This window comes from Chionomys nivalis, chromosome 2 (assembly GCF_950005125.1).
Source record: "Chionomys nivalis chromosome 2, mChiNiv1.1, whole genome shotgun sequence".
Taxonomy (NCBI): Eukaryota; Metazoa; Chordata; class Mammalia; order Rodentia; family Cricetidae; genus Chionomys; species Chionomys nivalis.
The window spans coordinates 91,647,500-91,675,428 of NC_080087.1; the positions used below are offsets into that span (position 1 = coordinate 91,647,500).

At 41.0% G+C, this 27,929-nt stretch overlaps 2 protein-coding genes across 3 annotated transcripts; one reads left to right on the forward strand and one right to left on the reverse strand.

Moving 5' to 3' along the window:
- The first annotated feature begins 495 nt into the window (after window positions 1-495).
- On the forward strand, window positions 496-26,871 carry Ndufv2 (NADH:ubiquinone oxidoreductase core subunit V2). 2 transcript variants are annotated; one of them, XM_057763245.1, is made up of 9 exons: window positions 508-683; window positions 988-1,084; window positions 15,646-15,711; window positions 16,921-16,983; window positions 17,065-17,181; window positions 19,401-19,569; window positions 22,482-22,591; window positions 25,177-25,253; window positions 26,549-26,812. In XM_057763245.1, the coding sequence occupies exons 5-9, from the start codon at window positions 17,173-17,175 to the stop codon at window positions 26,640-26,642; spliced, it is 459 nt and encodes a 152-aa protein (XP_057619228.1). In that variant the 5' UTR covers window positions 508-683; window positions 988-1,084; window positions 15,646-15,711; window positions 16,921-16,983; window positions 17,065-17,172; the 3' UTR covers window positions 26,643-26,812. The 2 variants fall into 2 exon arrangements, with proteins under 2 accessions (XP_057619227.1, XP_057619228.1); XM_057763244.1 differs by lacking the exon at window positions 988-1,084 and having other exon boundaries at window positions 496-683; window positions 26,549-26,871.
- On the reverse strand, window positions 14,605-15,131 carry LOC130870483 (60S ribosomal protein L29-like). Its single transcript, XM_057763246.1, has one exon. The coding sequence runs from the start codon at window positions 15,129-15,131 to the stop codon at window positions 14,685-14,687; it is 447 nt and encodes a 148-aa protein (XP_057619229.1). The 3' UTR covers window positions 14,605-14,684.
- Window positions 26,872-27,929: the final 1,058 nt, after the last annotated feature.

The window sequence follows — 27,929 nt, forward strand, 5'->3', positions numbered from 1 at the left end:
TGTGCTTGTTCTTTTTGTATTGCTTTACTCTCTCCTTAAAGACTTCACTTTATTATTTTCAAACTACTTTTTTCGTGACAGACTATACTCGTTTCCTTTTCTTTCTTCAGCACCTAAGCACAGTTTCAAGAATACTCAGACCCGTTCAGCGGTTTTCTCCGTCTCGACCTGGCTTTCTGCGCGCCTGCAGCGGCTCTTTGACCGGGTTCACCAAGCATTAAAGGGTCAGGCACCCGCCGCGTCCGACCCCAGAGGAAGGGGCAGCGGTGTGCAAGGGGCACGCCGAAACCTGCCAGAGAGAATGGAGTTGTTAGTCCAGAACTTTCCCCAGCTTTCTCAGGCCCTAGGCTTGGATTTACACACTATCTTGATCTACGTCCTCCACTACACGCAGCTGCTCCACTTTCCCGGCCTTTTAGAGGTTGGACTTCCGGGTCTGCCCACCGGTCCCAGCAGTCCCCGCGCTCTCTTCCGGAGTCGAGCACTGTTCCGGACACCCGGGTCGCGAGGCCCGGGTGCGTGAGCGCGCGCGCCGTGCGTCCTTGTCCCGGGAGCGCGCGCGCCGGGCCGCCAGTCCCGTTCGTTGGGAATCAGCCTAGAGCAGCCGGGATTGGAGAACTTTGTGGCCCGCCATGTTCTCCTTGGCGCTGCGGGCCTGGGCGGCTGGCCTCACCGCTCAGTGGGTAAGGGGCTCGGGGTGAACCCGGGCACTGTCGCCACCGTGGCCCACTCTTCGTGCCTCCCTTAGCTTTGGTCCCTGGAGACCCCAGGGCGCTGGACGGGTCAGCTGGCGGCTGCAGGGTCGCCGCGGCCTTCGTCCTCGGAGCGGCTGGGATGCTCAGCTGCTGTGGCTGCTGCGGGTTTTGGGCCGTCCCTATGGGGCAGGGGAATTGACCCCTAACTTAGTCAAGGTCAGGAAGGCGGTTGCCATTTGAAGCTGGCCTGCGTGGATCCCGGCAGCGAAGAAAGGGGCTGCTTGTCTTTCAGGCTTAGTGTCTACTCTGCACCAGAATTAAAAGCATGCTGGAGGAAATGCTGATGTGCTTGGTGAAGGCTTGCTGAGTTCCTTCAGGCCTAGATAAAGGTGACCAGTGTTCCATTTACTGCAGTTTTTCATTCATTATAGGAGTTGCAGTTTTATGGTCATTTGAATTTCAGGTACATCTTATATAGGCAAAGGAATTGAATTGCCAAGATTGGAACACTGAAGTAAACCGAAAAATGCAGATTCAGGAGCCTGTGAGATAGCTCAGCGTGAAAGGAGCTTTCCTCCAGGCTTGAGAGCTCAAGTTCAGTGCCTTGAACCCGTTTACGGGGCGGAGAGAATCACTCCGACAAGTAGTACTTTTGACCTTCACAGGCAGGACTTGGACACACAGTAAATAAACGTGAATGGCTTCTGTAATTAACTACAGGACAGTCAGAGGAAAGAAAGAGGTTTATTTGGTTGGGTTTTATTTTTCAAGCAATAAAATAAAAATTAAGTCAGTTCTCAACAAAAGATTAGTATATGTTTGTATAGAATCCATTCTGAGCTTTAGAATTAGACGTGCGTTGTGGAGGGTAGCATCACTCATGACCTTTTGTAGTTATGTGACCTAGAGCAGTTAATCTTTGCTTCTGAAGCTCTGAACTGGGGATATTTCATTGAGTCTGTCAATAATCATTTGAGGGCCGGGCGGTGGTGGCGCACGCCTTTAATCCCAGCACTTGGGAGGCAGAGGCAGGTGAATCTCTGTGAGTTCGAGACCAGCCTGGTCTACAAGAGCTAGTTCCAGGACAGGCTCCAAAGCCACAGAGAAACCCTGTCTCGAAAAACCAAAAAAAAAAAAAAAAAAAAAAAAAAAAAAAAAAAAAAATAATCATTTGAATTCTTACCGTGGGTAATGTAGTGCTAGGTTCAGGTAACAGTGTCGATTGGATTGTAGTGTTGTTTCCTGTCGTTGTTGTGACAGGGTTTCTCTGTCCTGGAACTTGCTCTGGAGACCAGGCTGGCCTGGAACTCAGAGATCTACTTGCCTCTGCCTCTGGAGTGCTAGGATTAAAGGCGTGAGTCACCCCACGGGGCTGGATTATAATATACCCTCCCCCCTTTTAAAGTGAGACCCTTTTAGGTCTCACCATGCTGCCCTGGCTGGCCTGGAGCCTGCTAAGTGTTAAGTGTGCCCTACTGGCTTTGAACTTTTGGTGATCCTCCTGCCTCACCTCCTGAGTGCTGAGATTACAAATGTGAGCTCATGCCCTGCTGGTGTACATATAATAATGATAAGTGATATTTGGTGGCTCTTTTCCTGTGTGTTAAATAGCTGCATTTTACATCTTATGTTTGAGGGTGGTGCACTGTTTTCAGCAATGCAAATTAGAAACAGAATTCCTGTTCTTGGGTTATTTCATGTAAGAACATCAATGAGGTACATATGAGTGTGGTTGGTCACTACTGAAATTTCAGCACTCAGAGGCAGGAGGATCAGAATCTAGGTTATCTTTAGTTACATAGTAAGTTCAAGATTAGCCTGGGCTATATAAATTCTTGTCTATAAAATATGCCCAACTCAAATCCAAACCCCCTAAAAATAGCGAAAGGTAAACATGGTAATATAGTATAGTATAGTCAGTGAAAGGCTTTGCAGTAGAGGCTAAGGCTCTGCTCTGTGGAGATGACTGTATAGGAATGACTGTAGAATAGGTCTGATTGGAGTCAGAAGCTGGAACTTTGCATAGGTAAGAGAGTCTCTTGCTGCAAACCCAGATGAAAGATGATGAGAGTGAGACTGTCTACCAAGAAGGGCAAAAAAAGTTCCATGGATAGCTTTTGTTTATTTTATCTTGAGGCAAAGGGTAACAAGAGGTATAAGTTTCTCCAGCCCTGGCTGGCCAGCCTCAAACTCACAAGATCCACCCAGGTCTGCCTCCCAGGTACTGAGATTAAAAGTGGCCTAGCACAACACCTGACCTGAAAAGAAGTTACATAGGAAAAAAAAGGGGGGAAACCGTAATTTAAAGTAATATGTTTTTGTAATTAAAAAATAGTACATGGTACAGTTTCAATGAGTTCAATTTATTATGTAGTCAATATAAAAATAATGGGATATTGGGTACAGAAAATAGTCTTGAGAAATATGAATTACCTGTATTATCATTTTCTTATCTGTATCTTCAGGTATACACACATGAACTGTGTGTGTGATAGAGCGAGTGAGTGTGAGTGTGTGAGGGGCACATTGTATAGGCATAGGAGAGCCCATGCCCGCACATTCCAGAGGAAGATGTCAGTTGTCTAATTAGCTGTTTCTCTTTGTTTTATTGCCTTGAGACCAGGCCTCTCGGTGAACCTGAGGCTCTTGGCCATGTTGTCTGACTGTAGAGCTCTTGGGGTTCTTTGTCTCTTGCCCAGCAAAGCTAGGTTTACAAGCCTGTGTGCCCGTACCCATTTTTATGTGAGTTCTGGGGAATTTAACTCAGGTTAAATTTTTGCACAGGAAATAATTTTACCCATCTCTCCAGCCCAAACTTTAATATATTTTAACAAAATTTAGAAGGAAGTAATCATGGTTTTGTAATTTTCCCCCCCATAATTTCCATATATATATTTTTGGATGGGGTTGAGGAAGGGTCTCATGTAACCCAGGTAACCCTCAAGCTTTCTCTACAGCCAGTGATGGCTTTGAACTCTTCATTCTCTTGCCTTCACCTTCCGAGCGCTGGGATTACAGGTCTGTGCTACCATACTTATTTTCTGTTTGCCTTTTTTTTTTTTTTTTTTTTTTTAAGATAAAAATCTTTTCATTGCCAGGCAGTGGTGGTACATGCTTTTAATTCCAGCACTTGGGAGGGAGAGGCAGGTGAATCTCTGTGAGTTCAAGGACAGTCTGGTCTACAGAGTGAGTTCCAGTACAGCTAGCGCTGTTACACCGAGAAACCTTGTCTTAAAAAAAAAAAAACAAGTAAACAAACAAAAAAACTTTTAATTGTGTGTGTGTGAGTTTGTACATGCACTGATGTCCTTGGAGCTGAAGCCACAGGTGGTTGTCAGCCACCTGACATAAGATATTCAGATCCTCTTTAAGAGCACTAAGTGCCTCTACTCACCAGCCTTTCTGGCCCTTGTTTGGGTTTTGAGGCAGACTCTCACACTATACTTCGAGCTGCTACGGAATTCACTAGTTAGCCCTGACTGACTCTAGCATACAGCATTTCTAGCTCAGCCTCCCAGGTACTTAATACATTTAAATCGGCTTATTAGTATGCATTTCTATACTGTCATTGTCTCCTTATTTGTGTGCATGTCTGTATGTTTGTGGACATGTGCTATGTTGGATGTAGAGCCTTTACTAGCTGAGTAATCTCGCTGGCTCCACTGAATGCTACATAGCCTTGCCTTGGTGGATGTTATATACCTTGTATGACTAGGCCCTTTACTCTTCACAAATGTGGGATATCAGAATGAATTTACCAAAAATCAAAGTAGGAGTAAGGTCTAATTAAGAAAATTCTTTTCTTGAGAGAAACTTTGAGCATATCCATTTTCTTTATCTGTGGCTAGGCAGGTGCAAGCGAGGGCAACCGCCTTTTGAGTAGGAAGTGGATCTAGGCTCTTGAGCCTGGACTACAGGCAGTCGTGGGTTGTCTGATGTGGGGACTGCAGTCAAAGTCTCCGGAAGAGAACCAAGTGTTCCATCTCTTTAGTCTCCTTATCCCGTTACATTTTCCAAAGAAAGCACCTGTTTGTTAGAGTTGCCCGTGTTCACTATCTGCCAGGTCTTGTCTTTGACCATACTGTTGGAGCCCTGCCATGCAAATGACCATAAGCACAGAAGTTAGTGTGAGCTGAGACTAAGACGTACAAGTCAGAATAGGCCTCTCATTTTCACCTGGGTGACGGCCCATAGTTCCCTGTAATGCTGACACCTTACAACTCAGTACAGTTCCAAGTTAAGGCTTTCAATTTTGAGATGTTTTCCCCGAGAGTGGGTTTTTGCTGTCATCCTCACACCTTCTCCTAAGTGAATAATTTTGAATTATATCCTGGACATCGTGAATGTATAAGTTACACAGGCACTTCATTCTAATTTACTTCTTTAAGGAATGCCCATAGACCAAATACTGGTTTTATTCTTTAGCAAGGCTGCTTACAGTCTATCAGTTACACAGAGGTCTGCTAGAGAGCTGAGTAGTTTCTATACAGAACACGGTGCTTCTCCATTTTGGCACTTCCTTTCCTGGGATTTCCCACTTGTCTGTGCCTGAGGTTATCCAGTTTCTTTGGTTGGTCAAGTCATTTAAGACTGTTCCCCTCTCCTTATGCGTAGCACAGGGTGGGCTAGGGTTGTCTTCAGGGTGAAACAAAAAGACCAAAGCATTGGTCTCTGCCTGGTTTTGGTTGGTTGTTTCTTAATTGATATTTATTGAGCTCTATATTTTCTCTGCTCCCCTCCCTGCCTCTCCTCTCCCCTCTTCAGTTCTCCCCCAAGGTCCCCATGCTCACAATTTACTCAGGAGATCTTGTCTTTTTCTACTTTCTACTTCCCATGTAGATTAGATCTATGTAAGTCTCTCTTATTGTCCACATTGTTGTCTAAGTTCTCTGGGATTGTGGTTTGTAGGATGGCTTTCTTTGCTTTATGTTTAAAAACCACCTATGAGTGAGTACATGTGATAATTGTCTTTCTGTGTCTGGGTTACCTCACTCAAAATAATGTTTTCTAGCTCCATTTTCCTGCAAAATTCAAGATGTTCTTATTTTTTTCTGCTGTGTAGTACTCCATTGTGTAAATGTACCATATTTTCCTTATCCATTCTTCGGTCAAGGGGAATTTAGGTTGTTTCCAGGTTCTGTCTATGACAAACAAAGCTGCTATGAACATAGCTGAGCACATGTCCTTGTGGCACGATTGAGCATCCTTTGGATATATACCCCAAAGTGGTATTACTGGATCTTGAGGAAGGTTGTTTCCTAATTTTCTGAGAAATCACCACACTGACATCCAAAGGGGTTGTACTAGCTTGCATTCCCACCAGCAATGCAGAAGTGTTCCCTTTTCTTCACAACCTCTCCAGCATAAGTTGTCATAAGTGTTTTTGATTTTGGCCATTCTTACAGGTGTAAGATGGAATCTCAGAGTTGTTTTGGTTTGCTTTTTTTTTTAAAGATTTATTTATTTATTTATTTATTAATTATATAGTGTTCTACCTACATATATCCTATAGGCCAGTAGAGGGCATCAGATCTCATTACAGATGATTGTGTGCCATCATGTGGTTGCTGGGAATTGAACTCAGGACCTCTGGAAGAGCAGTCAGTGCTTTTAACCTCTGAGCTACCTCTCTAGCCCTTGATTTGCATTTCTCTGATGACTAAGGATGTTAAACATTTCCTTAAGTGTCTTTCAGCCATTTTAGATTCCTCTGTTGAGAGCTCTCTTTTAGGTCTGTACTCCATTTTTTTTTATTGGATTATGTGATCTTTTGGTGTCCAATTTCTTGAGTTCTTTGTATATTTTGAGATAAGACCTCTGTCTGATGTGGGTTAGTGAAGATCTTTTCCCATTCTGTAGGCTGTCGTTTTGTCTTGTTGACCATGTCCTTTGCTTTACAGAAGCTTTTCAGTTTCAGGAGGTCCCATTTATTAATAGTTTCTCTCAGTGTCTGTGCTGCTGGGGTTATATTTAGGAAGTGGTTCCCTGTGCCAATGCATTCAAGTGTACTTCCCACTTTCTCTTCTATAAGGTTCAGTGTGGCTAGCTTTATGTTGAGGTCTTTGATCCATTTGGACTTGAGTTTTGGGCATGGCGATAGATAAGGGCCTATTTTCATTCATCTACATGTTGATATCCAGTTATGCCAGCACCACTTGTTAAATATGCTTTCTTTTTTCATTTGATTTTTTTTTTTTTTTTTTTTTTTTTTGCTTCTTTATCAAATATCAAGTGTTCGAAGATGTGTGGATTGATATCCAGGTCTTCTATTCGGTTTCATTGGTTCTCCTGTCTGTTTTTATGCCATTACCAGGCTGTTTCCAGTACTGTAGCTCTGTAGTAGAGTTTGAAGTCAGGGATTGTAATGCTTCCAGAAGTTCTTTTATTGTACAGGATTGTCTTGGCTATCTTGTTTTTTTTTTTTTTTTTTTGCTTTTTAATATGATATTGAGTACTGTTCTTTCGAGGTCTTTGAAGAATTTTTGCTGGGATTTTGATGGGCATTGCGTTGAATCTGTTGTTTCTTAATATCTTCACCAATTTTTTTCTTGTAAATTTATAGTTACTACCTGGAAGTTTGGCTTGGTAGTATCTATGTAGCTGTTCTAGAAATATGCCAACTTCAATGGTAGCTCTTTCTTTCCAGTTGTTTAAGTTTTGTGAAAACTTTGTTTGTAGGCAGGGTCTCACTTTGTAGCCCAGGCTGGCTTTAGACTTCAGGAGTCTTCTTGTAATTTTCAAGTGTTGGGATTACAGGTATGAGTCACCATGCCTGGTTTACATTAGAGATTTTTTGTTTGTTTGTTTGAGATAGTGTCTCTCTATGTAGTCCTGGCTGGCCTATCATGTTGGAGATATTTAAACTTAACTTTGCAAAATTACAGCAGACCTGAAAGAAGTTTTACCTTTTACACTGGGCATGTTGTGCATGGCTTTAATACCAAAGGCATGGGTATTTCAGTGAGTTTGGGTCAGCCTGGTCTACATAGCAAGTTCAGGATAGCCAGGGCTACTTAGTGACCCTGCTATAAAAAACAAGCAAACAAAAAAAATCCCAAAAAAATTTATCTTAAATTGTATGTGTCTGAAAACCCTAAATCACAGATTCTTCTCAGTTTATGGGTTTACATACACTCCTGCTTTTTAAGTTGAAGATTTAATGATAACCTTACCTGTTGAACAAAATAGCTTGGCAACATAATATCCTGTAAAGTAGAGTGGGTCATCCTTTTATTTGTTTTGTGTGTGTGTGTGTGTTTTAATTTTCCTCTCTGACGTTCAGGCAAATTATTATATATGATGAGGAACCAAACTGAATAAGTGCTATAGGTATAGGAGGGTGTTCCAGTTCTTTTTCCCAGTGGCTGTTATGAGGATGATTTAACACTGTCATGACGAGTGGGAAGTATAAAGTGCAATAGTGATATAAGTTTAAGGAGAGAGGTGCATGGTAGGATGGAGAAGAGATAAGAGGGTGGAAGATGAGGTTGGAAAGGGTCCAAAGGCCTTTTCTATAGCACACACAGGATTCAGACTTCATTCACTCTGTAACAGCAGGTTTAGATTGATCCCAGTGCTACCCCCTTCAGCCCTCGCCCATTAGAATCTTAGTGAGAGCTGGGCGGTGGTGGCGCACGCCTTTAATCCCAGCACTGGGGAGGCAGAGGTAGGCGGATCTCTGTGAGTTCGAGACCAGCCTGGTCTACAAGAGCTAGTTCCAGGACAGGCTCCAAAACCACAGAGAAACCCTGTCTCGAAAAACCAAAAAAAAAAAAAAAAAAAAAGAATCTTAGTGAGAACCTTTAGAGATGTGGAAAAGCGTGAGACAAGGTCAGGGAACCATGCCGTTGGCAGTAGTCTGAGGTGGGGAGAGAACTGGAATAGAAGCAGGGCCAGGAAATGTAGCAGCAGAAATAACTGATGGAGGAGGGTCATATGTCTATTGGTTAATAAAGAAACTGCCTTGGCCTTTAATAGGACAGAAAATTAGGTAGGTGGAGTAGACAGAACAGAATGCTGGGAGAAAGAAGCCAAGTCAGTCAGTCGCCATGATTCTCCTACCCGAGGTAGACGCTACAGCTCTCCTCTGCAAGATGGACGCAGGTTAAGATCCTTCCTGGTAAGGTACCTCGTGGTGCTACACAGATTATTAGAAATGGGTTAATCAAGATATGAGAATTAGCCAAGAAGAGGCTAGAACTAATGGGCCAAGCAGTGTTTAAAAGAATACAGTTTGTGTGTTGCTATTTTGGGTATAAAGCTAGCCGTGTGGGAGCCGGGGCCGCAGTCCACCGCTCCCAGGATCAACAAATAACAATTAAAATAATTCAGGTAGAATATGTAAGACTTAGTGATTAGTAAGTGAAAGGGAAAGTACCCTGAGATATTTTCTCAGATCCTGGCCTTCAGATGTTCTGTAAAGACTAATGTTAATGCATGTGCTGGTCTTTGCCTATAATCCTGCTGCTTGGGAGACCGAGGTAGGAGCCTAGAAAGTTTAGGCCAGCCTCGGCTATAGTGAGACTCAGTCTCAAACAACAACATAAAAGACTAATGTTAATTACCATGATTATTTTCTTATATCTTTGTTTAATTGAGGCAGCACATACGGGTATATATTTGTAGAAGTACCATACAAATTATTTCTGGTAGAGAAGCAACTGGGATTAAACATCAGAATTATGTAGTTATAATGATGAATGAAAAAAATTTTGGTGTCTTTTTTTTTTTTTTCTTCCCCAAAACAGGGTTTCTCTGTAGTTTTTTTGGAGCCTGTCCTGGAACTAGCTCTTGTAGACCAGACTGGCCTCAAACTCACAGAGATCTGCCTGCCTCTGCCTCCTGAGTGCTGGGATTAAGGGCGTACGCCACCACCGCCCTGTTTGCCCTCTCCACTTTTATTTTTTTTATTTTTTTATTTTTTTTTGGGGGTCAAAGGTGATGCTTCATTTTCTTTTTTTTAATTTTTTTTATTAATTAATTTATTTAATTATTAAAGATTTCTGCCTCTTCCCCGCCACCACCTCCCATTCCCTCCCCCTCCCCCAATCAAGTCTTCCTCCCTCCTCAGCCCAAAGAGCAAGCAGGTTTCCCTGCCCTGTGGGAGGTCCAAGGACCACCCACCTCCATCCAGGTCTATTAAGGTGAGCATCCAAACTACCTGGGCTCCCACAAAGCCATTACGTGCAATAGGATCAAGAACCCATTGCCATTGTTCTTCAGTTCTCAGTAGTCCTCATTGTCCGTTATGTTCAGCGAGACCGGTTTTGTCCTCTCCACTTTTAAATGTGAATGTCTGCTGTGGACATTCTGTTTTCTTGCTTGAGCTAGTATTACCAGAGTATTTAGAATCAAAACTTGGGCTCTGGAAACCGTAACAAGCTAGGTGAAGCCCTGTCTTCAGTCCAATTAAATAGTAAAAAGCAGAGAAAGATGCGTTCAAGTGTGACCACGTTGAGAAGAGGAACAAATAAGAGTCCAGTGACACCTTTTCCCTTAAGTCACTTTCGGGGTATTGGTCTGAGTTGCGGGTTAAATAAGGGCACGCGGGATGTATAACTAAGCAGTTTTTATCCAAATGTGATCATGCCCATCACTGACAGATCTCTTGTCCAGCCTCCAGGTCTGTCCTGCAAGGTCCTGTGACAAGTTGTTAGAATGATGTGAAATCTTTTCCTGGTTTCTCCTCTGGGTTGCAGCAAGACTTCAGTCTCCCCCCTTCCCAGCATGAGATTCCTGGGGAAAGTAATTCTTTTGAGGGTCCATTGTTTTATTAGACTGATAGCAAAGGGGGGCAGCATATGTGTCTCTAAGATGTCATCTCTCCTATCAGGGCAGTTATACTGGCAGCAAGGAGGGTGTCAATAACAAGTTAGCAGCTATTAATATGTTTAGCATTCATCAGCTCTCACACAGTTGTTTGTAGGGTAAAGAAGCTAAGGGTTTTGAAATGGTATTGCAAAGAATCTATGCAAAGAGCCTAAAGAAATAGTACAAATATAAGGAACCACTGAGTGGCTAACAAGCCATTAACTTCTGGATATGCTCAGAGGAGTTGGACAGAGAGAGGTACATCTATCTTACCTAGCCAGCTTTGGGCAGCTATGAGTTTGTCCTAACATGGAATAATAAATTCACTTAAAATGTGAAATTTTTGTGCTGTAATTTGGTCAGATTTTTAAAAAATAATTTTTATGTTCATTGGTGTTTTACCTGTATGTATGTCTGTATGAGGGTGTCAGAAGCCCTGGAACTGGAGTTGCAGACAGGTATGAGCTGCCATGTGGGTGCTGGGAATTGATTCTGGTTCTCTGGAGAAGCAGCCAGTGCTTTCAGCCACTTAGCTATTGCTCCAGACTCTGATCAGGTGGTTCTTGAGTGAACTCTTGATGACAATATCCAACACTCTGCTGCAATGCCAAAATGTTTGGTAGATTTGGTGGATGGTTTGTGTGTGAGAGAGGCATCCTAGAGGAAGGGTTATATTAAACTGACTCCAACAGAACAATTAGAAAGCTGGGAGTAGTGCACCAGAGTGGAGGGGCTTATGTAAAAGTGATGGCTTGGTTTGTTGTGCTCTCTCTCCTTTTTTTTCTTCATTTTTTTCCTTAATTCATCTATTAATTAATTATTAATTCATCCTGGCCACAGCCTCCCCCCAGTCCTACCCTTCTAGTCCCTCCTCTAAGCCTCCCCATCCCTTCCTCTTCTGTCTCCATTCAGGAAAGGATAGGTCTCCCATGAGTAAAATATGGCATATCAAATTGCAGTAAGACTAACCCTCCCCCCCTTATTAAGGCTGGGCAAGGTGACCCAGGATGATGAGTACAGTCCCCAAAGCCAGTAAAAGAATTGGAGACAGTCCCTGCTCCCATTATTAGGAGTCCAATAAGAGGACTAAGCTCCTCAACTGTAACAGATATGCAGAGTGCCAAGGTCAGTCCCATGCAGGATCCCTGGTTGTCCCTTCAGTCTCTGGGAGCCCCTATGAGCCCACCTTAGTTGATTATGTGTCTTTCCGTGGTGTGCTTGACCCCTCTGGCTCCTACACTCTTTTCTTCTTCTTGGCAGGATTCCCAAACTTCATCTAATATTTGGCTGTGAGTCTCTACCTCTTACTCCATCAGTTGCTGGATGATGCCTCTCTGATGATAATTGGGCCAGATCACCAATCTGATCATGAGTGATGGGAAGTTTGGGTTACTTATCCACTATTGCTAGGAGGCTAAGCTGGGGTCCTCCCTATAGACTCCTGGGAGATTCCCCTGCGCCAGGCTTCCACCCACCTGAAAGCCCCTCTACCAGCAGTCTCCCTCAGCACTCTATCCCTCCGTGCTCCCCCCTCCCCAACTGATCACTTATGTTCCTGACCCCACCCGCCTTCAGTCCACTCACAAAATCTCTTCCATTTCACCTTCCCAGGGAGATCTGGGTGTTCCCCATGAGCCCCCCCTTGTTACTTAGTTCTCTCTGGGTCTGTGGATTGTTGTGCTCTCCTTTCTGTGCGCCTTGAATGAAAGATGGCCTGGTGTGTCGGACATGCTCATAAGTGGTAATACTTAGCATGAATAACTCAGGAACAAAAGTTCCTCATGGTAGCACCAGCGCTACTCCCACCCCCTTTCCACTCCCTTTAAGTAAAAGAGAAATTTATAAATTAACTTCAGCAGAGAGGAAGTAGATGGTTTTCAGCTATATAAAACATAATTTTATCAGAATAATCCACAGCCTAATTACAATATAAAAACCCGTTACTTGCAAATGCAAGAAACACTAATTTGTTTTGACAATGGCTCTTTGTTACAGTTATAAACAAAAGACAATTATCTGTCATGCTTTAAAAATTTACCTTAAATCTTTCAGTTACTGTTTTATCGTGTGTCTGCTAAGTAGATAACAATGCTTTAAGATATTAGGAAGTTTTTTTCAGAGTAATACCACAATCTTAAAACAGCCCAATAAAAAGACACCCATTAGATAGACAGAGAGAGCTCTTGCTTTTAATCCCAGCACTCGGGGTCTCTGTGAGTTAAATGTCATTCTGGTCTGCATAGTGAGTTCCAAGACAGCCAGGGCTTTCTAGAGAGATCCTCTCTCAAAACAAGCAAACAAAACCCTTAAGTTTTACAAATATTAAATGAGGAGCTGGAGAGGTAGTTCAGTGGTTAAGAGCACTGGCTGCTCTTGCAGAGGATGGGAATTACATTCCCAGCACCCACATGGTGGCTCACAACCATCTGTAACTATAATTCTAGGGGATCTGAATTGTCTTTCATAGGTACCAGTCTTGTACACACTACACAGACATACATGCAGGCAAAACACTTAATATGCATGAAATTTAAATAATAAAGTGTGAGATTGAGAGGTGGCTCAGCAGTTAAGAGCCCTTAGTGCTCTGAGGACCAGTATTTGGATCCCAGTACACATTGTGTAGCTCTCAGCTCCCTATCATGCCAGATCTTCTGTTCTTCATGGGCTCCTGCACGTATACACATACACACACACACATACACACACACACACACACACACACACACACACACACAGAGTAATGCTAGATCCTCTTCTGATCTTCATGGTTACCTGCACACACACATGCACCCACACAACCCCTTATCCCCTTTGAGATCAGGTCTTTTTATATAGGCCTAGATTCATAGCATCCTCCTATCAGCCTTCCTAGTGCTAGAGTTATAGGCGGGGCACTATCACCCTTTCTACTGTAATGTTCTTTAAAAGTGAATCCCCCAAAGTATTACTATGTTAAAAATGTAAATTCTTTGAGGTTTTTCATAAATCATACTAGTTTGCTTCCCTAAAAGGCTTGTATGAGTGTTTGCCTAATGCATCAGTAAGCCCATTTCTCCCATGCTCTCAACAAAATGGAATGTTATGTTTAAAAAAAAAAAGCCCAAGCCAAAACCTTTTCCTAATTTAAGCTAGTGGTGTTTTAAATGGCATGCTTTTAATTGCTAGTAACTTTTTTAAAATTAATTTTCCTCATTTACTTAATGCATTTATGATCTCTTCTTGGTGTTATCCTTTTATCATTAGAAGTGTGTAAGACTTAGTAGTCATCAGCATAGTCAGTAGATGATGCCAGAAGGAAAAGATACATAAAGGAAAGAACAGAGGAGTCAGAACCGAGCCCCGAAGACAGTGACTTTCAATAGTAGTTAACCTGGTGTCAGTGGGATGAGTGTCGAGGCTCAGGATGTGAAAAGGGTAATCAGATACTTCCCTACTTCAAAATGAATCATTTCTTACACTATTATGCAATGATTGTTTTCTTAGCGTTTACTTAGGTAATTGTTATTCAGTTTTTTTCAGTTGTTATTCAATTGTTTTTATATTTCCCTGTGTCCTCAGCTAGAGTGACAGCAATGGCCGATTTCTAGTTTAGTCTCAGTTTCCTTTATGGGGTGTTTTTTTCTTTCTCTGTGTAGCTCTGACTGGCCATTTGTGGGTCACAGAATTCAGAAATGGTAGGATTTAGAATAACAGTTTAATTGTTTAGCATGGGAGGTCAGTAGTACAGGAGAGGAACAAGAGGACAAAATCTAACAGTCAGAATCGTTCCCGAGCAGTTGCACCTTATAAGTCTACGAGCATTAGAGGCAGTGAGGTGTGGGACTGGAGTTGCAGAAGTAGTTGAGTAAGAACAGAAAAGGCTGCCAGATTGGTACCACAGCCTATAATCAATCTAGTACCAGGGAGGCTGAGGCAAACAGAAAAAAATTAAAGGCCAGCCTAGGCTACATAGGGAAACCCTATTAAAAAAATGTTTAGAGGATTTTTTTGTGTGTATTTACCATATTTACTATTAGGGCCAGGCTTGATAGTGCACACTTTTTTTTTTTTTTTTTTTTAACAGAACTTGCCTCAAGTTTATTTGTAAAAACAGCATAAGGTCCTGAACATCTGCAAATACTGTGTAGGTGTTCACACCAGTCCATCTGTCTTCACATTGGCAGACTGAGACCTTTTTTATGGGGCCTTCACAGGGGCCTGGGCACCTTTGGGAGCCTGAGCTGCAGCTGAGGGCTCTGCCTTGGCTTGAACCTTGGGCTTTGATTTTTGGAGCCTACGACCCCTGGCCATGTAGCTTCTAATCCGCTTCCCAAGCTTGGGGTGAGCAATTAAAGCCAGGCGGGTGAGTTTGCGGCTGGGGCCCTTTGGCACCTTGGGCTTCACCACCTGGGGCTTCACCAGGGCCTTGATGGCCTCCGCACGTGTGCTCATGGCCTTTGCATTATTTGCCTGCATCTTCTTCAGGCCTTTTTTGTTGTGCTTCTTGGCAAAGCGCATGTTCCTCAGGAACTTGGGGTCAACCCCCTTGAGAGATTCGTATCTTTGTGACCGGGGTTTCTTGATGCCGTTAGTGTGCCATTTCCGGAACTGATTGTGTGTGGTGTGGTTCTTGAACTTGGCCATGGCTGGACTGTAATCGGCGGCTCCCGAAGCGCCTGCGACCGGAAGAGAAAGAGTGCACACTTTTAATTCCCACTTGGGAGGCAGAGGCAGGTGGATCTCTGTAAGGTCAGCCTGGTCTACAGAGCAAGTTCCAAGGCAACAGGACTACGCAGTGAGACCCTGTCTCAGAACAAACAAAACTTTACCATCTTGTCGATTCAGCCAAAGGGAAAGAAAGACAGCCAGTTAATTCTCAGTATTGCATGCCAGCCTACAGGAGCATAGTGTGAACAGGACAGCTGTGTTCAGCTCTGGTTTGAGTTTCGGTCAGTTCTTGCACTGACTCCATAAGTGAGCTAATAATGTGCCTAGCCATTTCTTGAGCCTTTTGAAGGAGACGGGCACGGGTACAAACCTCCCAAGATGATTCCTGAAATAACTTGATTCCCTTGCTTTAAGTTATGACTTTTCAAGTAGTTCATAAAAATTTTCTTAAAATTTGTAAGTAAGTTTTCTTAAAATTTTTTAACTTCAGGGAAGACATACAAGGAATTTGCATAAGACAGCTGTGCAAAATGGGGCCGGAGGAGCCTTATTTGTGGTAAGTAATCAAAATTCCTCATAATGGAAAGACTTGGAAATTTGAGTGAGTCTACTGTAATATCTTAAATTGTGGGGTATGTTACCACTCTTGTGGCCTAGAGTGTACAGGATTGAATGCAAAAGCTCTAAATCTCTGTTTTAATTTTGTGTGTGACTAAGAGCATAAATGTGCACTGTGTCCATGCAGAAGCTGGAGAAGGTTAGAAGATACTGTTAGATCCTTAGGAACTGGTGTTGTGAGCAGCTTGAGCCGCCATGTGGGTGCTGGAAACCAAGCCTGAGTCCTAAAAACTGCTCATATCAAGATAAACAGACACAGCATCTAAAGCTTTCTGATTTGTACACCAAAACTGAGGTGCTTATAGAGACCACCTAGAGTTAAAAATGTGAAGCCAAAAACATGGAGGCTGACTGCTCAGTAAAGTAATCTATTTATTACGTAGGAATGCCCTGGCTGTATTACTATTTCAAACAGATACCCTTTAGGAATTTCTCAAGTTACAACCTTGTTCCTGTCAACCAGCCAACATGACTGACTTTTAAGACCATGGAGTCTGACCACCAAGTTAGGTGGTCATAGTAACTTTACTAAACAATAACCCAAATTCTTATTCCTAGATTCTCTTAGGTTCCCAGGTGTTAGTTTCTATTTGAGAGGGTCAGCTGGAACCAAACATCATTTTACAAGCTATATTTAAATCCCTACAATGGCCAATATATGCCAAAAACACAAGTATTAAGTAAGGTTTCGGTGTTTTGGGTGGGAGAAAAAGCTCAGAGGTTAAGAGCACTTGCTATATGTGTTGCTGGCTTTCCCAGAACTTGGTATCTAGAGGAGGTTGGCCTTGAACTCACAGAGATTTCTGTGGGTTTTTTTTCTTTCTATTTTTGGTTTTTTGAGAAAGGGTTTCTTTGTGGTACAGGTACCCATAGAGACCAGAAGGGACCACTGGATACCCTGGAACTGGAGTTAGGAGTTATAAGTTGCCAAGTATGGCTGCTAGGAACTGAACTTCAACCCTCGGCATTAGCAGCAGGCTTTTCTAACCTCTAAGCCATCTCTCCAGCCTATATGTACAATTTTGTGTCTTAATTACATAGAGCTGCCAGTTTGTATTTGATAGCCCATTCCTAGTGAAGCTGGATAGCTATTTTTGGGGATTTATTAATCTTTATTAATCTTGTTTTTATTTGTGTGTGTGTTTAGCATAGAGACACTCCTGAGAATAACCCAGATACCCCATTTGATTTCACACCAGAAAACTATAAGGTATGATTAAGTAACCAATATAAGTGATTTATCAAGTACTCACTTGTTTTCATCGGTGTAAAAGGCATTTTCCTTTTACAGAGGATAGAGGCAATAGTGAAAAACTACCCAGAAGGGCATAAAGCAGCAGCTGTGCTTCCAGTCCTGGATCTAGCCCAAAGGCAGAATGGATGGTTGCCCATATCTGCTATGAACAAGGTACTGAATTCAGTTTTGCCTTAAGAAACAGGAAAGGTTGTGTGTAATAACTTCTTTATATAGAAATCATCATGGTAATCATTAATATCAGAGTTTAGGAGTTTTGGGCCCTTTAGTCTCTCTCCCTCTCTCACACAGGATGGATGGATAGACAGACAGACAGATATAACCTCCTTAGTGTTTTGTTTTTCTTTTTTTTTGTCAGTTCCCTTAATAAAGTTTTCATTCTTGCAGGAAAACAGGCATCAGTGTGAAAGAGGTTTCTGTCTACCCCGCCGTCATCCTGTGTCCTCCCGTGCTCCCTCCCCCAACCTTTGAAGGGAAATGATCTTAATGAAAAAAATCTCAAATGTGTATAATTTAGTATGAAGGCATTTTGAAAATTAATGCATGTTTTAATACTAAAATTACAGTGTGTGGGGTGTGAATATCCCTTACTAAATGTCATCTCTTAATATTTTGACATCTTTGTTGTAGTCTTTAACAAAAGTCTGTATGTAATATATGGTATGTATGACATTTCTCACTTTGAGAACTGCCATTCAACTCACTTCAGCCTATGAATAAACTGTAAGATTCATCCTCTCTTCTTCTGAGACAGGGTCTGTCTGACACACCAGCCCAGGCTAGTTTTGTTGTTGTTGTTGTTTTGTTTTTGTTTTTTGAGACAGGGTTTCTCTGTGGCTTTGGAGCCTGTCCTGGAACTAGCTCTGTAGACCAGGCTGGTCTCAAATTCAAATATCCACCTGCCTTTGCCTCCTGAGTGCTGGGATTAAAGGTGTGCATCACCACCATCGCCCAGTTTAGCCCATACTAGTCTTTCTTTTTTTTTTTTTTTTCTCTGTGTAGCAGCCCTAACTGTCCTGAAACTAGCTCTTGTAGACCAGGTGGCCTCATATTCACAGAGATCCGCCTGCCTCTAACTCCCGAGTGCTGGGATTAAAGACGTGCACCACTACTGCCTGGGAAACCCAGTTTTCATGCCTCAGCTCCCAAGCACTAAGATTAGAGATGTGAAGATTAATTGCTTTCAAACAGTTTCAGCCATAATCTAGATTTTAGTTTACTTATAGCCTGTTAATACAGTAATTACATTCATGTGACAATACAACAGTTCATTTATAAGTGCTGTATAAGACCAACTAATTGTATTTTCTTCTTGACCAGCTGTCATAGATATTCTATTGTAGCTCGCTTACTCTCATCTTTATTTTCTAAACTTTATTTCGTTTAACTGTTAAGGTAGAATCACAAAAAGGAACAAAAGACAAAGGCTATCATCCTTATTCAGAGACTAGGAATAGACTTTATCTAATAACCACCAATGCAAATTTTAGGTTGTGTTGATTTTTTGTTTGCTTCATACACTTCCCTAATACCTGAATAATGTTACAAAGCTTTATTTAACTAAATATTATCCTTAGTAAAGACAATTGGTTAATTTTTTCAGAAACCTTGATGTAAAATGGAGATGTAGCTGAAAGAGCATTTGCCTATCAACTCCAAAACCCTGGGTTTAATCTCAAGCACTAAGAAAGAAGGAAAAAGCAAAAATACTATGACATATAGTGCTTGTGAAAAGTGTTTTATTTGAAATTATACCTGTTTTTAAACTCTTTAAAAATATTTTAAGCCAGGCTGTTGTGGCTCATGCCTTCAATCACAGCACTCAGGAGGCAGAGGCAGGTGGATCTCTGAAGTTTGAGGTCAGCCTGGTCTACAGAGCGAGTTTCAAGACAGCCAGGGCTACACAGAGAAACCCTGTCTTGAGAAAGCAAAAGAATATATATATAAATAAATATATATATTTATTTATTTATATATTAAATTTAGTATGTGATGTATATGTGGATACATGTATGCCACAGCATGTGTGGAGGTCAGAGGACAATTCTGTAGAGCTAGTTCTGCAAGTTCAGTCCTGTTTCAGTCTTTATGAGAGTTCCAGAGATCAAACTTAGGTCATCATGCTTCTGTGGTAAGTAAGCAAGGTCTTTTATTTGCTGAGCCATCTTGCCAGCCCATTTTTTTTTTCAAAAAATGTTTTTAATAATGAGAAATCTCTCCTATGTGTTGTTGGCAGTAAGCCTCCAGGAGAAGACAGAACAAGTGACAGCATAAGAGCACTCAGGAGCACTGTAGTGCTATTCAGAGCTGGGTACATTACACTTCAGGTAGTAAACATTGTAACCATCTTCTTTAATGTCTTACTATTTTAGGTGGCAGAAGTTTTACAAGTACCTCCAATGAGAGTATATGAAGTAGCAACTTTTTATACAATGTATAATCGAAAGCCAGTTGGAAAGTACCACATTCAGGTCTGCACTACTACACCTTGTATGCTTCGAGATTCTGACAGCATATTGGAGACCCTTCAAAGAAAGCTTGGTATGGGATACTTCATTTCTTTTGTTAACAGTACCAAGATCAGCTCAGGGTGTGGTTACATAAAACCTTAATGCCCAGCACTTGAGAGGCAGAGACAAGCGGATCTACAAAGTGAGTTCCAAGACAGACAAAACTACATAGAGAAACCTTGTTTTGAAATACCTCCCCCACCTCTCCATTCTCCCTTACCCCCCCCAAAAAAAACCCAACAACACCAAGATGGTCTAAAAGGCTATGGTGGTGTACACCTATAATCTTAGCACTCAGGATGCAGAGACAGGATTGTTGAGCTCTTCTAGGTCAGTCTAGGCTATATAGTGAGCTCTGGGTTAGCTTGTGCTATACATTCAGAACCTAGCTCAGTAGCTCCTTTCTGTCTATACTCCCGGCCTCCCAGATCAAATTGTCTTTCTAGATCTGACATTTTCCACCTAAAATTTTCAACTTCAATTTATCTTATTTGGTTTGTACTTTCTTGATACTTAAAAAAAAATCATTTGTTTTTATTTCTAGTTTGTATTTTTTTTTTGATTTTAGCTTCAAGTCTAAGCTTTTAATCTATGTTAACCATTAAGTGTGTTTATAAGGCTTCTAGGAAAGTTGTCTTTCATATGTCAGCATTTGTCACAAAACAAAGACTGTCATGGCCTGGAGAGATGGCTCAGCTTAATGTACTGCTTTTCGGAGGACCCCAGTTCAGTTCCTACCTAGCATCTGTATATCAGGTAGCTCACAACCATCTCTTGGGGTATCTGCACTTACATGTGTGAATATGCATATACACACACAAGTGAAAATAATTATAATTTTAAGATGTCCATGTACTTTTCCAGAGAAGCAACGGAGTAAGTAGCAATAAGGGAAGTTTTAAATAGGTCTAAATAGAGCATACTTATAAAATAATTGGCCATTTTCCATACAAAATTGCCATTGTTGCTTTTTTAACTTTGTGAAGTTAAAAGTATCTTCCTGTACTGAAGAAACAGGACTTCACACTAGAGGCGAGCACTTTCAACACTGACTTGCATCCTCAGCCCCTGCCCCCATTTTTCAATTTGTTTGAGATAGGATCTTACTGAGTTGACCAAGCTGTTCCTGCTTGTAGTCCTCACTCTTTCAAGTTGCAGATCTTTGTCATCAGTTGTGGCTTTTTTTTTCTCTTCGAGTCCTTGCATGCCACAGACGCATTTAGGTGATGTTTAAGTATGTAAGGCAGGAAGCTCAAGTTGGCCCCAAACCCAGCTCTGAGGCTTAGATTCTGATAGCTGCTTGGTATGTAGTATGTAGCACGACTAATAAAAACGTAGAGACAGATGTTGGGGTTCAACCTGAAGACCAGAAAAACAAAGCAACCAACCACTAGAGAGATCTTTTATCTCTACCAAGTCTTCAGACTAAAAGGGCAAGATTCTGTCTCCATGAATCCTCAGGCTCCACTCCAGTGAGCTCCTCCCCTTTATACTCCTCTCTCCATCCAGCCATATCGCTCCTGTCTCCAAACGCTGGGGTTAAAGGTGTAAGCCACCACCACCCGGACCTGTTTCTGGATCAGTCTTATGTAGCCCAGGGTAGCCTTGAACTCCCAGAGATCTATCTGCCTCTGTCTCCTGAATCCTGGGATCAAAGGTGTGCGCCACCACTCCCTGACCTCTAGTAGCTTAACTTTGCATTCTGACCTTAAGCTTTTTTTATTGAAATACAAATAAAATATCACTATAATATTAGTTATGTCAGGTTTTATATCCTTTCTTATTTAGCACATAAAGGTACTATATCTGTGCTTACATTGTGTGGTATAACTGGACTTTTTTTTTTTTTTTAAATATTTATTTATTTTGTATACAATATTCTGTCTGTATGTATGCCTGCAGGCCAGAAGAGGGCACCAGACCTCATTACAGATGGTTGTAAGCCACCATGTGGTTGCTGGGAATTGAACTCAGAACCTTTGGAAGAGCAGGCAATGCTCTTAACTGCTGAGCCATCTCTCCAGCTCCATAACTGGACTTTTGTAAAGCACAGTGTACACATCGTTTTGCTATTACAGATGGAGCTACCCTAGTATTTTCACATGTGTACATTGAATGCTCTTCATGTCGTGTATTAAGATTGTGTATAAGAAAAATTGCCAAGTCACACTTGCCATATTTTACCAATGTCTTCCCTTGAGTGTATGAGTATTCCTTAATAATCTTTGATCCTTGGTTTTCTGACTCTTTGCCAATCTCATGGTGTAACTGTAATAATTAGCAGTCCAATTATTTGCTTTTTAAAATGACTTTATTTTTATGTTAAATTACGTGTTTGTGCAGTACCCACAGTGGCCAGAAGGCCTGAGACTGGAGATAGAGGTTGTGAACCACTTGTGGGTGCTGGGAACCAAACCCAGGTCCCCTGCAAGGACTGCCAATGCTCTAACTAGCAATTTCTCCAGCTCCTATTTGCTTGCTTGCTTGTTTTGAAGCTTGAGGGCAATTTTATTAGTTTAAAAGGAAAACCCCAAAGCAGGCATGGAGGTAAGCCCTGTGGCAAACAAGCAGCTAGGTGGTAGGGAAGTAGTTCAGTCTCAGCACAATGTGAATGAAAACTGAGTAAGCCCTGCTCTCCAGGCTTTTATTGACTATAAAGGAACAAGCCTACTTAAGAAAGCTAGGCACAGTAGATTTTATGTTTTTATTTATTTTGAGATGGAATATTGCTATGTAGTCCAGGCTGGCCTTGAACTTGAGATCTGTTGTGCTTTTCAAGTGCTGATTTATATTTTGCTTGGTTCTTTTCATTTTTTACAGAAATTTAATGCACATCAATGTTTTTATATACCTCTGTAACATATTGTTGATATGCCATTTTTCTTAAACCATACTGTTTTTAAGCTATAATCTATTTCTTACAGTGATCATTTACATTTTTAGGAATAAAGGTTGGAGAGACTACACCTGACAAACTCTTCACTCTTATCGAAGTGGAGTGTTTAGGGGCCTGTGTAAATGCACCAATGGTTCAAATAAATGACAACTACTATGTGAGTATCCAACTTCACTTAAGCTAATATTCTAGAGTATCTTATTTAAAATACTTTATTTCATGCCCATGCATGTTAGTTCTTGAGTTACTCATTTAGAAGAAACTATTTATGGAAGTATCTAGAAGGTTTTAAAAGATTTATCTTTAAACATTTTGCATTTTTCTCCAGGATTTGATAAACTTGAGTTTTAAATTATGATGAATTTAATCATTTACATATAGTAGAAACCAAGATGTAATAACAACACTTTAGGGCATTTACTTAGATAATATTGTCTATTGATATCATTATTTGCAGAAGAAATTATACATATAAGCACCTCAAACCTTCTTTTTATTTTATGTGCATTGGTGTTTTGCAGTGGATGACAGGTCCCCTAGAATAGGAGTCAGACAGTTACGAGCTGCCAGGTAGGTGCTAGGAGTCGAACCTTGGTCCTCTGGGGTTTTTTTGGTTTTTCGAGACAGGGTTTCTCTGTGGTTTTGGAGCCTGTCCTGGAACTAGCTCTTGTAGACCAGGCTGGTCTCGAACTCACAGAGATCCGCCTGCCTCTGCCTCCCAAGTACTGGGATTAAAGGCGTGTGCCACCACCGCCCGGCCAGACAGTGGTTCTTAACCACTGAGCCATCTTTGCAGCCCCTACTCCCCTCCTCCCCCCCGTACTACTTTATACCTCAGAGATTTTGTGTTTATCTCTTTAACTTTGACCTGTAAGTTATTTGGCAGTGTTCTTAGCATCCACATATGTGCCGTTTTCTAGTTAGCATTTTAAAATTACTTGCTGTCCCAATTATATCATGGTTTATCATTATAGTATTTTGTTAGTTTATATTTCTTTTGTTTTCAGACAAGGTTTCTCTATATAGCCCTGGCTGTTTTGCATCTCTCTCTGTAGATCAGGCTGGCCTTGACTCTAGAGTTTCACCTGCCTCTGCGTCCTGAGTGCTAGGATTAAAGGCACAGGGCACCGCCGTCCAGCTTATTTCTTAGAAAATAGTTCATAGAGATTCCTTGAAGCCTTTGTTGAAGAATGGATTTATCTTAATTGTCCTGCTCGCAGAGATGTTAAAGGTATCTCCAAAGCTGATCTCTTTACAGCTTTTGCTTCATTCATTCTGCAATGCCAAAGTTTCAAGACTAGACATTTTCTTTGCAGGACAATGTACTTTCTAGGTTATCCTTATATCAAATGTACAGCCTTCTTTGGATCTTAACTTTGTGTGGTTAGGTTTGTGGTTATGAAGACTTTTTGTGCTGGACTGGGGTCTTGTCCATTGCTCTTCTGGTTATTGAAAACTTGGAGACAAATGTATTTGGTGTTTTCTTGCTGTTTTTTTTTTTTGTTGAGTTTGGCCTCTGTTATGTATTCCTCAAATAGAAATTAGACAGGGCTTTGTATGAAGCATGAATCTTGATATAGTAGCCTACAGGCATTTTTTTTTTTTTCAGTTAGTAGTTAGAGCTTTTGATTCAGGCCTCTGCTTATCAGTTAAAACTATTGGTGATAATTATTCATTGTACTGTAATGTTTCTTCCAGGATTTGTAATTATTCTCTTGTTCCTTGGCACTTTTCTACTTGATGTTTTTTTATTGTCTTAGTCACTGTTCTTATTGCTATGAAGAGATACCACGACCAAGGCAACTCTTATAAAAAAGAAAGCATTTAATTGGGGCCTTGCTTGGTTTTAGAGGTTTAGTCCATTATCATGACAGGAAGCTTGGCAGCAGGCATTGTGCTGGGGAAGTAGTTGAGAGCTGCATGCTGATCCACAGGCAGCTCTGAGGGCTGACACTGGGCTTGGCATGAGCTTTGAAATCACAAAGCCCATCTCCAATGACACACTTCCTTCATCAAGGCCATCTCCCAATCCCTTCAAAATTGACACTCCCTGGTTACTAAGCATTCAAATATATGGGGTTTCGGGGATGTGCTGTTCTTATTCAAACCACTTAAGTAATCCTCAAAACAAGTTCAGATTGAGTTATCAGTAAAGGAACTTGAGAGAGGCAGAGAGTGGTGAGGCTAGAACTCAAATGCAGAGGTTTCACTTGTGTAGGAGGTCGCTTATTTGTTCCCAGGTGCTCAGCCCTGAAATAATTAACACAGAAACCATATTATTTGCAGTACTGTTTGGCCAATAGCTTAAGCGTATTTCTGGTTTACTCATATCTTAAATTAACCCATCTCCATTAATTTGTGTATTGACACAAGGCTGTGGCTTACTGGGTAAAATTCCGGCATCTGTTCCAGTGGGGCTACATGGCTTCTCCTGATTCTACCTTCTTTTTCCCAGCATTCAGTTTAGTTCCTCCCCCACCCCAGCTAAGTTCTGCCTTGCTATAGGCCAAAGCAGTTCTTTACTCATTAACCAATAAAAGCAACACACAGAAGGACCTCCCATACCACACTTGAAATAAATGTAGTTTTGACTCTTTGGCTAAAGCTCTTGATATGTATTACATTATATATTGAAGTTATTCAGTTGTAGCTATCTTGGTAAATAAATAAATGAATTAATTTTAAGGATTTACAGATTTTTTTTATAGCAGTAATTCATTAATGGCTTCAATTTTTCCATAGGAGGACCTAACACCCAAGGATATTGAAGAGATTATTGATGAACTCAGAGCTGGGAAAGTTCCAAAACCTGGGCCAAGGTATACTCTTACTTATCTATAATAAACTCTGACAGCGTGACTTACACTGTAGTAATCATAACCTTAAGAATTTTATTCTCATAAATGCTGACTGGAAATTTACATATCTAAAGTTGTCACCTGGGCAAGATAAACTTTTTATTAAAAATCTGTAAGATCAGGCTGGGGAGATGGGTCATTGTTGGTAATGTTCTTTCTATGTAAGTGTAAGGATAGGTGTTAGAATCCTAGAACACATATGAAAGCTGAGTGGGAATGGTGGTCGGGCTACAATCCCTGTTGGGAAGAGGAGTCAGGGAATCCCGAGCAAGGTGGCTGACCAGCATGGCTACAACACAAGCTGAGAGTTCAGCAGGAGACATTGGCTCTATATGTAAGGTAGAGAGTAATAGAGGTAGACACCTAACGTTGACCTTGAGCCTCCAGGTACACATACATTTCATACACATATGGAAAAGAATTTTATAAAATAATCTGATCTACCAGAACATTTATACTGAAAGAGAATCATATGCAAACAGAAGTCTGTTGCTTAAAAGTTCATATTACTAGAAGATTGATCTGAAGTTAGCTTCCTTCTTATTTCCACCTAAAGATCCAGTTTTCCCTTTCAATCAATACAGGATAATTTAAAATATTTTTAAGATTATTATGTTCATGTAGGATGTATGTGGAGGTCAGAGGACAACTTTGTGGAGTTGGTTCTCTCCTTACACCTGTACAAGAGTTCCAGGTTTTAAATTTGTGTTGCTCACCATTTGCAGCAGTCACTTTTTTCTACTAAGCCATGTCACAGACCCCAATACAAAGTAAGCTTTTTACTGTTTTTTTCTCTTAGTACAAATCGTTTAAATACCTTTTCCAAAAAATAATGGTTACTTTTCTTGAAATAACAATCTTGTATTCTTCCTATCTTTTTTGTCGTATTGAATATCACAGGATCTTTAATTGGTTCTTGTAATATGACATGGTTTGATTTCTCAACTGATTATGTACAGTCATATGCCACATAATGATATTTAATCAGCAACAGACCACAGGTAGTACCAAAAAATTATAATAAAGCTGAAAAGTTCCTTTTATATTATTGACAGGGTCTTACTTTGTCGCCCTGGCTGGCATGGAACTCTAACTATATAGACCAGGTTAGCCTTGAACTCACAGGGGTCTATCTGCCTCTGCCTCAGAGTGCTGAGATTAAAGGTGTGTACCACCATACCTGGTCAGAGTTCTTTTTTAAGAAAATAATGTGTAAATGTTAATCACTAATAATCATTACTTGCTTTTCTTTTCAGGAGTGGGCGTTTCTGTTGTGAGCCAGCTGGAGGCCTTACCTCTTTGACCGAACCACCCAAAGGACCTGGCTTTGGTGTGCAAGCAGGCCTTTAACTTATACTCAGCTGTAAAAACTGTCACTGGAGAAATAAAATATGAGCCTATCTGCAAATGCTTCATACTGTTTGTTTCTCTTCACTATACGGCTCGGCAGTAACCCAGCAACTTGCAGCTGTTAAGTATTATGTCAAAACAACAAAACATCACCTTAGTCTACCTGTAAAGACTCTTATTATAATCAAGTTACTCTAGTGTCACCATTTTAAACTGCCAAGTCATTTCTATCAGTATTAGGTTATGATGAAATAAAAGTTCTCCAAGTTTCAAACACGTTTTTCTTTCCCATCTCTAGATGTGGCCAAGTTTTATGTTAACATTTTCTTTTTATAAGCCTTATCAGTATTTTCATTAAACATTTCAATATTTAAGCATACAGTCATTACCATATTTCTAACTTGTAAACCTGTTAATAATAGGGGTAAGAGGGTTTTCTCCAAAAGCATTTTATTTATGTTTGTGTTGAGACAGGTTCCCATTCTGTAGCCCTGGTTGTATGTAGACCACTGCCTCCCAAGTTTAGGATTACAGTAAAAGCATTACTAGTAAGAAGAAAAGTTAAGCCAATTTGATGTTATCTTTGATTATAACCTATTTATTTATTTATTTAGATACAGGCTCTCCCTCTGTAGACTGGGCTGGCCCCGTCCCCTGAGTGCTAGGACTAAAGGTGTGCACCCGCCACCACACCTGGCCTTTTAACTGTATTTTGTCGTTGTTGTTTTGAGGCAGGGTTTCACCGCCTTTTGCTATATTCTTAACCATGAAAGCACACAATAATTAACTGATGGAGTTAGTGTGATGCATTTTAAAAATTGGTGAATATGGACAACATGTTTGTATGAATAAAACTCTTACATTCAATTCAAAAATGACGTAATAATACAGCATTTGGGAAAAGTCAGAAAGAAATAGCTTTAATTATTTAATTAATGGAATAATCAAATCGCTTCAGGATTTATCAGTCAGTGGCCTTACAGGTGCCTCATTAGAGGCAATCAGGAGGCAGAGGCAGGTTAGAGGTCAGCCTGGTCGTAGCCAAGTTCACCCTAGAGTCTATTGACCTAAAAGCAACTTTTTGTTTCTTGTCACCCACATCCAAGTTAAGTGTTACATTCCAATAGCAGCCAAGTGCTTTCCTACTTACTGTTCATACTGATTTTTTTTTTTTTTTAATATGTGAGAGTGACTCCTGCAGGCACGAAACGGGTTTGGAAAGAAAATCTTAATTTTTTTTTGATGCAGGTTTATGATTCTGACAAGTCCCAAAGTCATGTCAGAATA

Excerpts from the sequence above, each read along its gene's own strand:
- Ndufv2 (XM_057763244.1), top strand. The coding sequence starts at position 633 with ATGTTCTCCTTGGCGCTGCGGGCCTGGGCGGCTGGCCTCACCGCTCAG. Across the intron at positions 19,570-22,481 it reads GACCCTTCAAAGAAAGCTTG|GAATAAAGGTTGGAGAGACT; the intron begins GTATGGGATACT and ends TTACATTTTTAG. Across the intron at positions 25,254-26,548 it reads GTTCCAAAACCTGGGCCAAG|GAGTGGGCGTTTCTGTTGTG; the intron begins GTATACTCTTAC and ends TTTTCTTTTCAG.
- LOC130870483 (XM_057763246.1), bottom strand. The coding sequence starts at position 15,131 with ATGGCCAAGTTCAAGAACCACACCACACACAATCAGTTCCGGAAATGG.